The sequence below is a fragment of the Lactuca saligna genome, chromosome 7, assembly GCF_052625555.1.
Source record: "Lactuca saligna cultivar CGN05327 chromosome 7, ASM5262555v1, whole genome shotgun sequence".
Taxonomy (NCBI): Eukaryota; Viridiplantae; Streptophyta; class Magnoliopsida; order Asterales; family Asteraceae; genus Lactuca; species Lactuca saligna.
The window spans coordinates 38,868,503-38,877,802 of record NC_136423.1 but is presented as its reverse complement, the minus strand read 5'-3'; the positions used below and the strand labels follow the sequence as shown (position 1 = coordinate 38,877,802).

Genomic DNA, 9,300 nt, shown 5'->3' with positions numbered 1-9,300 from the left:
TCACTTCATGGAATATATCACGAGTGATCGCAAGACAACAATATCATATTGCCTTGAAACCTAGCTATATGGTTTATTATTTGCGAGTTGGTTGTGCATTGATAATGCGTAAACACATCAGTAACTTTATGTTATAAAACACATTGTTATGCATGATTTGATCAGTGAATGGTAAATGCATATAATTCGAAGTTTATCTATTCCTTTTATCCTAGGAGGGTAAAAGCGATATCTGGGCCCCTCGATGATTTGGTTTAACTTATGTGTCGTGCTCGGTCAGGATTGAATTGATGTGTTCAATTAAGTTCTATGTTAGATGAATCAGAGATTGAGAAACAAACTGTTGGACAATAAGTATGACTATGTTCCATGTAATTGTCCGCACGATATCTAGAACGGAGGACTATAAGATCCATTATCCAAATGATAGGTTACTAATAAGATCAGAGTTCGACAGCATCTTTGAGAGCTACAATGGCTAATCGGATTCTGAATTTGTACTTATAGTTACTAGACTTATCCAAGTGAGAGACTGTTAGATTAGTGTCTAAGCCCGTAACTATATTTGGTATGTACTTGACCTGGTTGTGCATGGTTCTTTTGGGTTGCGTTCACGAAAGCAACTTGACAGGATGATTTGTGGAGAGAGAGACAGAGAGAGAGAAAAAAAAGAGGTTATGATGGTTTATTAATATATTATATGAATAATATATTAAAAGAGAAATCATATAGTTTAATTAATATTAGTCAAGAATTAATTATGAATTAATTTTGTGGCTAAAAGAGATTAATTGAATAAAGGGGACTTGAACTATCAATTGTGTGATAGTTGGTTTTGGGTTGTGAACTCTCTTGGATATAAGGGGGACAAAATTGGGAGTGAAAGCACACTCTAATTTCATCCAAGGGGTCCTGTTCCAGAATTTTCTCAATCTACTTAGGGCCTAAGTCATCCAATTAGGGTTTTGACTAAAACCCTAGCTGCTCAGCTATATAAGGGACCTCAGGGCTTCAAGTTTCAACTAGACCAATACCCTAGAGTTACTATAGCCGAAATTAGCCTCTCTCATTTGAGTTATCATCAGATGCGAGTCAGGGACGATGATGTGCAAAAGACGGCTTTCCGGACTCGTTATGGCCATTATGAGTTCGTGGTGATGCCATTTGGGCTCACCAATGCTCCTACTGCGTTCATGGATCTCAGAAACCATGTATGCAGATTGATGAAGGATTGGTCAGTGTTAGTATTTATCGATGAGTCTTGTGTGTATGTCAAGGCTAGTGGGAGTATAGTTAGTTTTCTAGTTTTCTTTGTTGATGACATACTTCTCATAGGAAATGACATCCCGACCTTGCAGGAGGTTAAGTCCCGGCTTGGGAAGTGCTTTGCTAAAAAGGATCTAGGAGAAGCTGCTTAGATTCTGGGGATAAGGATTTTGAGAATTAGAAGTAGAAGACTAATAGGACTTAGTAAAAGTACTTACTTGGATAAGGTGTTGAAACGTTTTAGCACAGAGAATTCCAAGAAAAGGGAAATGTCAATCCAAAGCAATACCAAGATGAGTAAGACTCAGAGTCCGAGTATTGATGTTGAGATAGTGGAGATGAGTCGAGTGACATATGCTTTCGCTGTTGGCTCGATCATGTACGCTATGACGTGTGCTCTCCCTGATGTGGCTTTTGCATTGAGCATGGTTAGCCGATATCAAGGGAAGCCGGGTAGAGCTCATGGAACCGCAATAAAGAAAATTCTTAAGTACCTGCGATTTTCTAAGGACTGGGTACTTACACTTCGTGGGAGTGATCACTTGAGAGTGATATGGTATAGTGACGCCAGCTTTCAGACCGACACAGATAACTTCCGCTCTTAGTCGGGATGGGTATGTACCCTTGGAAAAGTTCCAAGCAGGGGACCGCGGCTGATTCAAATTGAGAATCAGAGTACATAGCAGTGAGCCAAGCATCGAAGGAAGCAATATGGTTGATGAAATTCATTGGAGACCTTGGAGTTGTACCAGCCATAAAGGAGCCTATGGAGATTTTATGTGATAACAAAGGAGCAGTGCCTTAACCAAGGAACCAAGGGATCATGGTAGATCCAGACACATCGATAGAAAATAGCACTTCATCATACATCGGGTAGAAGAGGGACTCCTCGTAGTCAAGAGAGTATCATCAGAGGAGAACCCAGCATATACCCTCACAAAGTGTCTGGGCAAGGTTAAGCACTTATAACATGTAAGGAGCATTATCCTAAAGGACGATATTAGTTTTAGTGATTAGATAGATGTTAAGAAACTTGTAGTAGATAAATGTAATTGACATTTGATGATCAAGTAATGGAGATTTATTTATGAGTAACGTTTACTATCTTGTGTCAACTGTTTACTATTGTTTCACTTTTGCATGCTTTACTTCCAGAATAATTAGATTGTTCAAATTATCCACAGTCGATCATACTTTGGAAGTTATTAATGAGGCAAAACTGTCATGAATTGGTTTGTAGATTGTTTAAGTGCTTAGACATAGCAAAGGTTTGCTGCAACGTTCATGAGTACTTCTGAAATAAGATTTGAGTATTGGATTAAACATATGCTCATGTAAATCACTTCATGGAATTTATCACGAGTGATTGTGAGATGATAATATCATATAATCTTTAAACCGAGATATATGAGTTGTTGTTTACAAGTTGGTTGTGCATTGATAATGCGTAAATGCATCAGTAACTTAATGTTATAAAATGTTTTGTTGTGTACGATTTGATGATTAAGTAGTACAAGCATATAAGTCAAATTTTATCTGTTCCTTTTATCCTAGGAGGGTACAAGCAATATCTTGGGCCCCTCGATGATTTTGTGTTGACTTATGTGTCGGGCCTGGTCAGGACTCAATTGATGTGTTCAATAAATTTCTATATCAAACAAATCGGAAATCGAGAAACAAACTATTGAACATTGAGCATGATTATGTTCCATGTCTTTGTCCACACGATATCTTGCAAAACAGAGGAATATATGATCCTTTATCTAAAGACGCGTCGTTTACTAGATCAGAGTTCGACAGTGGCTTTTGAGAAGGGGTGGATCAAAATATATGGGAAACACATATAGTTTTCGTCCAAGGCCTATCATATGGGGGTCTGTGGATTTTTTAGGGCCTAAGCAATGGAATTAGGTTATCCAGTTGAAAACCCTAGCAGCCTCAGTTATAAAAGGAACCCCAAGGCTCTTGAAATCGGCCACTGGAATCCCTAGACGAAACCTTAGCCGATTTATGCCTCTCTCCTCCTTATTCTTCGCTTGTGGTGTTTATGACTCCATTAGAGGTGCAACGCTTGAGGCACTAAACTCTTGAAGATCAAGATCAAGGAAAGGATTGCTTGTTTATACTAGTTAACAAGAAAGGTATTCTTCTAACCCTAGTTTTTTTATTGAATCCGAAAATTATATGCTAGATTAGGATTCTTGCTTTGGAAAATTAATTTGCATGTATAACTTGAGAAAAACCTAGATACAAAGCAATTAGGGATGCATGTGCACCATAGGAATGTTTTAATGCTCAAAACTCATCAATTTAGTGGGGCCCATTTTACTGAGCTCAGCTCGATGTCGAGGGGGCCTGATGTCGGACGTGGTCCAAAGCTGGGCGGGACCCACTATTTGTTAATTTATGTTTGGTATGTGGTAGTTTGGGGGAACTCACTAAGCTTCGTGCTTACAGTTTTCAGTTTATGTTTTAGGTACTTCTGGTTCTAGAGGGTAGAACTCAAGGTGACTGCATTGCACACACATAATTGTGATTTTGTTATGATGATATATTATGTTTTATGAAAATTGATACATTGGTTTATTTCGAATGTTTGGATGATGTGGAAAATTACTATTTTATCTTATATTAAAACGAAAATTTTTAGGACCATATTTTAGTATGTTATAGTGTCATGCAATGCACTGCCTTTTATAAAAGTCATCAAAAGTTCATTGTGAAACTCTAGTCCATTATTCGTTCTGAGTCTCATGATCTGTTTACTTGTCCATTACTCAACCATTTTATTTTACTCTCTATGCCTCCTAAACACTTTGTATTTTTTTCTAGAAAACATAACTAAACCTTTCTAGATAAGTTCTCAATTAATCTCACAAAATACAAGAAACCACCATCTGATTTCACCAGATACGGGCCCCACAATCTAAGTGAATATAATCAAGGATTTATTTAGTTGTATGCTTACAAGAACCAAACTTCTCCCTGTGTTTCTTTCCTTTAGTTACTTCTCTACCAAGTAATTCATACTTACTCAAGATCGATATACATTTCTTGCTCGTGTGATCCAATTGATGATGCCAAAACTTTATTTTGTCATCATGTTGCTCTAAAGAATGAGATACAACCACTTTCTTGTCACCAATCAGCCTTGTAGGAAATGAATTCCTTGTTGAAGTTTGCTTTTCATCATCAGAAGAGCACCCTTTCTTACATTTATCCGATCATTTTCACCAAAATAGTTAAGTCCATATTTTATTAAAGTTCCAAAAGAAATCAAATTCTTCCAAAGATCATGGACATACAAACAATCTAGAATTTTAACCTTATCATCAATGCATTTTTAATCTACATTGTGTCACTGTCCTTGATACGTTGTATCCCATCATCACCCAACTTTACCTTAACATTCTATTTCTTGAAAGAAACAAATAAATCATATGAGAGATTAATATGATGAGATGCACATATGTCTAAGATCTAAAGTGTCTACTAGTTATACATACAATCAAGACGTCGCATATGTCTCCTTCTTCGAAGCTATCTTAAACCACAAGAACACTGTCAATGTTACTGGATAAGATTCCCCTTTTTGCGTTGTGGATAATCTTGTTTAAAGTGTTTGTATTCTTAACACTGATATTATTTAACTTTAGCGAAAGCTTTAGACGTGCAATGTTACCTCCCCATGTTTCAACCCTCTCTATCTTGTGTTCTATTAGTGTCTACTAACAACAATTAACCAAAAACCTCTTTGCTACAAAAAAAAAACTTATGTTTTAGTTCCTTAGAGAACAAAGTATCCTTCACGTCATTAACAATAATCGTTGTTCTAACATACATTATGGTATCAACGAAATTCTCATATGAATTCGACAGAGAACACAACACAATAAAATTTTGATCCTTATTTTCAGTTTTAACTTTAGCGTCTTGTAAATCAAGAATAATACGACTAAAATTCTCCAAAAGATCTTTTACATTATTACTTTCTGTCACCCGCAGGGTATTAAAACATTGCTTCTGATATAACTAGTTTGTGAAAGAGTTATGTTGATACTTGTCACAAAGTTTTCCCATAGTCCAACAACAGTCGTTTGATCCACAACCTCCCGTTCATCTCCTTTGCCTATTTTGTCTATCCTTCCAATGTCTTTAGACTCCCATGGACTAGAAGAGTTTTCATCTTCACCTTCCATAACATGAAGGTTATGGAAGTCATTCAATCCATTAACGTTCTCTGAATCAAACTTGTAAAAGGGCATCTCTTCAACAAAAAAAATAAGCCACATGAATAGTCATGACTTTGATATCACTTCATCACTTGTTGAGCAAACAATAAAAAAAATGGGAGAAAATTGGCACAAAGAACGGTTCAGCCGATATGATCTATGCTACGAATGGAAACCGAAAAACTCTTCAACTACTCAGCTATTTACAAATAGTTAAAACCATAAAAACCCTAACAAGTATGAATAGCTAAAACCATAAAAACCCTAACAACTATATATAAGATCGAGCTCATTTACAAATAAATCCTACATAAGAAAACATGTCCATACCATAAATTCCTTTACTTTGTTCCAAGTCAGATTATTTATTTTGATAGCCAAAATATAAGCCAAAGTTAATTTAAGATTTTTTTAAAACTAGAAATCAAATGTTTTCCTACCCAAAAAAAAAAAAAAAAAAAAAAAAAAAAAAAAAAAAAAAAAAAAAAAAAAACTTTTGTAATGAATATATAAAGTTAATTGTTAATATATTTGCCACTCGATGCATATACTGTAGATGTATCACCATCTATAGTATGGTCTTCACAGGCCTTCAGTTACCGTACGTACATCAACTCAACTTGAGATTCTCTTTTTCAAACTGAGATTTCGCTTTTTCTGCTCTTCCTGCTCTTCCATTTCATGCAAATAGAATGCTATGATCCGTACTACTTTCTATACACTGTGTACAACATCATCCTTCAAGATTTGTGTTCTAGCTATAAATATACACTATCAAATGTGACTTGTCATTTCAGGTTGAAAATGAAGCAAAATTTTGCAGTCCATACATCACTTTGACAACCCCATTTAATTTGTCTCTCTTATCTCTACCCAAAAAAGATTTTATATTTGTATGTATATATATATGTATCATTTATGTATGTATATGTATTATACTTAGTATATTTACTACTCCACCCCACCCACATCCCCACACAACGTAATTCTCTTTGAAATGGATAAAAGAATTTGGTTGTTTCTGATTATAGTTTGGCATATCATGATGATGATGATGATGATGATGAGTGGTGGTGTATGTGCAAGAAATATACGTTTTCCACCTTCACATGATACACTTAAACAAGGTTAGTTTCCTACCCATTTTTCTACATGGTTAAGCAACGTCTGTTAAATGATCTAATTACGTTTTTTATAAGTTGTTGTTATGTAGAGTTTGTTTTATGTATTTTAAACCATTTTTTTTGTCATGAAAACTCAAATTACATTTGTTAAAAAAGTTGAAGGTTCTTTGGTGTGTAGTAATGGTGCTTCTTTTTGCAGGTGAAATTTTACCATCTCATCAACCACCTTTTCTCATGCGACAGGTTATTGTTGTTGTTGTTTATTTGATGTGTAATTTAAATAAATAATTTACGTAAAAATAAAATATAAAGACGTTATTGATTTAAACCATCTAATGTTAACTGTTAGTGGTTCAGTTTTGGTTGGTTTGAAATTTATGGTGGAAAAAAGATGGAGGTTACTTCTATATTTTTTTCTGTTATATCAGTGTATTTTCTATTTTTATTTTCTTATTATGATATTATATTTTGAAATTTCTACCAAATTACACTATTTTAAATTCAGCCACATTATATTTAAAAAAAAAATTAATCAATTATAGCAATAGAATTTGTTTTGTATTAAGATGATATTGTTATAATGTGTTAGATTTTTATAAATATGCTGTAACAAAAAGAAATTAAAATAGGATGTTAGAAAAATACACATAAATAAAAATACATTACAAGTACCCAAAACAACAAACGGTTTAAATCAACTAGCAGTTTCTATTTCCAATAAAAATCAAAACACATCGTTCAAATGTCAAATTTAAACACAGAACCAAATTATACGACAAATAATCAAATTCTACAATAAAATATTTATGTCTAAAACCACTTTCTACATTTTGATCTAACATCTTTTAATGGTCATTAAACGGACAATCTAATAGTTTTTTTTAACATATGAAAAGGGAATTGGTAGCATTGGGAATATGGTGAAGGAAGAAGAAGGCCTAAGTAGGCTTGGGTCAAGACCACCAAGATGTGAACACAAGTGCAGAGGGTGCACCCCATGTTTCCCTGTTCAGGTCCCTACAGCTCAAGTTGGTCCACAATATGCCAACTATGAGCCTGAAGGCTGGAAATGTAAATGTGGCTCTATTTTCTTTAACCCTTAAACTTCTTTTTGTTTGTCAAAATTGGTCCTAATTCCTTTGTCTTACATGTACAATTTTCTTTTTTCCTTAATCAATGCCATAATTATTTTATGTTTAACATTTTCGGTGGTTGTTTGTTGAGAATTATATGGTAATTCTTGATAATCCGTTTTTATATTTATTTCCTGAGTTTTTTTTTTAAATAGATACGCAAACTCTCAAATAGATGGAATACAGCTTTTAATTTGTTATATATGATTAAAAACATAGATATTCAATAAAATGACCTTTTGCATCAATTAAACACTATAAAATAACTATTTTTGATTGAAAAAATAAAATAAAGAAGACCATGGACTTCAAAAATTGCACTTTACCACTCTATTTGAACACTTTTTCCGTCTTTGTTTATCTACTTGTTTCTCTCTAAATCTTTTTATATATCATTTCTCACAATGTTTCTAAGGATGAGCATAAGTGGGTACCCGCCTCATTTGGCGAGAACCGGAACCGGATTGGAACTGACGGTTCCTAGAAAGTTAGAACATGAACCGGAACCGTTCTAAGCAGTTCTTAAATGTTTGGAACCGGCGGTTCCGGTTCCGGGAGTGGATAACCCGGTTACATTCATTTTTTTATCTTTTGTTCATAAAACTGCAATTTAGTTCGATCCAAATCAAATCAATTCGGACCAAAGACGGACAAAATCGGACCAATAAATACTAAATCGGTCAAAGTAACACACATATTTCTGTAAAATTTTATATATATATATATATATATATATATATATATATATATATATATATATATATATATATATATAATATTAATTTTATATTATTTTTATTCTAATGTTATTAATTTAATGTAATTAGAGTGTGAAATTTAAAATTTAAAATTTAAAACGAAGAATCAATTATTAATTTAATGTAATGGAATTAGAGATAGAAATTTAAATTTTAAAATTTAAAACAGAGAATTAATAGGTTGAGATGTGGCATGATAATTGATATATAATATTAATGAGGATTCATAATATTGTAACACTTGTTAACATTATAATAAACGTATTCATTTATTAGAATAACTAGTTGTGAGAGTCATGTATTATATGAGTTGTTTTTTTAAAAAGTTAAATATAATTGTCAAAGTATTTGAGAATTTTGAATTTATAATAAAATAAAAAATAATTAATTATTATAATTGAAATGTTTTTTATCTTCTATATTAAAACAAATAATTTAAATAAATAAACAAAAGAAACTAATGAGGTTTAATATGAAAATTTTAAGATTAAAAGGTAAGTTCATTAATGAAATTGATATACATATATTTATACATTTTTTGCAATTATTACATAAAACCATTATGTGTAATTTAATAAAATAGAAAAAATTATAAAATGATATTTGGAAAAAAATTAATTCAAAATAACCATAAAATAATATTTGTTAAATTGAATAAGAGTGTGATATATGGCAAAAAAAACTTTTATTTATTAGAGTAAATAAGATATATGGTTAGGTTATTGTGTTTTTGATAAGTATTATGTGTATGTATGTTTAATTATGGATCAATCATTTTATTTATTTT

The 9,300-nt window shown here is 32.6% G+C and overlaps 1 protein-coding gene across 1 annotated transcript; it reads left to right on the top strand.

Moving 5' to 3' along the window:
• Window positions 1–6,450: 6,450 nt before the first annotated feature.
• On the top strand, window positions 6,451–7,798 carry LOC145006432 (EPIDERMAL PATTERNING FACTOR-like protein 6). The gene is made up of 3 exons (XM_078965517.1): window positions 6,451–6,625; window positions 6,822–6,865; window positions 7,519–7,798. The coding sequence occupies exons 1-3, from the start codon at window positions 6,496–6,498 to the stop codon at window positions 7,723–7,725; spliced, it is 381 nt and encodes a 126-aa protein (XP_078821643.1). The 5' UTR covers window positions 6,451–6,495; the 3' UTR covers window positions 7,726–7,798.
• Window positions 7,799–9,300: the final 1,502 nt, after the last annotated feature.

What these genes read in the sequence shown, in the direction of transcription:
- LOC145006432 (XM_078965517.1), top strand. Translation starts at nt 6,496, where the DNA reads ATGGATAAAAGAATTTGGTTGTTTCTGATTATAGTTTGGCATATCATG. An exon ending in ACATGATACACTTAAACAAG is followed by an intron (nt 6,626 to 6,821) that starts GTTAGTTTCCTA and finishes TTCTTTTTGCAG; the next exon opens with GTGAAATTTTACCATCTCAT. An exon ending in CACCTTTTCTCATGCGACAG is followed by an intron (nt 6,866 to 7,518) that starts GTTATTGTTGTT and finishes ACATATGAAAAG; the next exon opens with GGAATTGGTAGCATTGGGAA.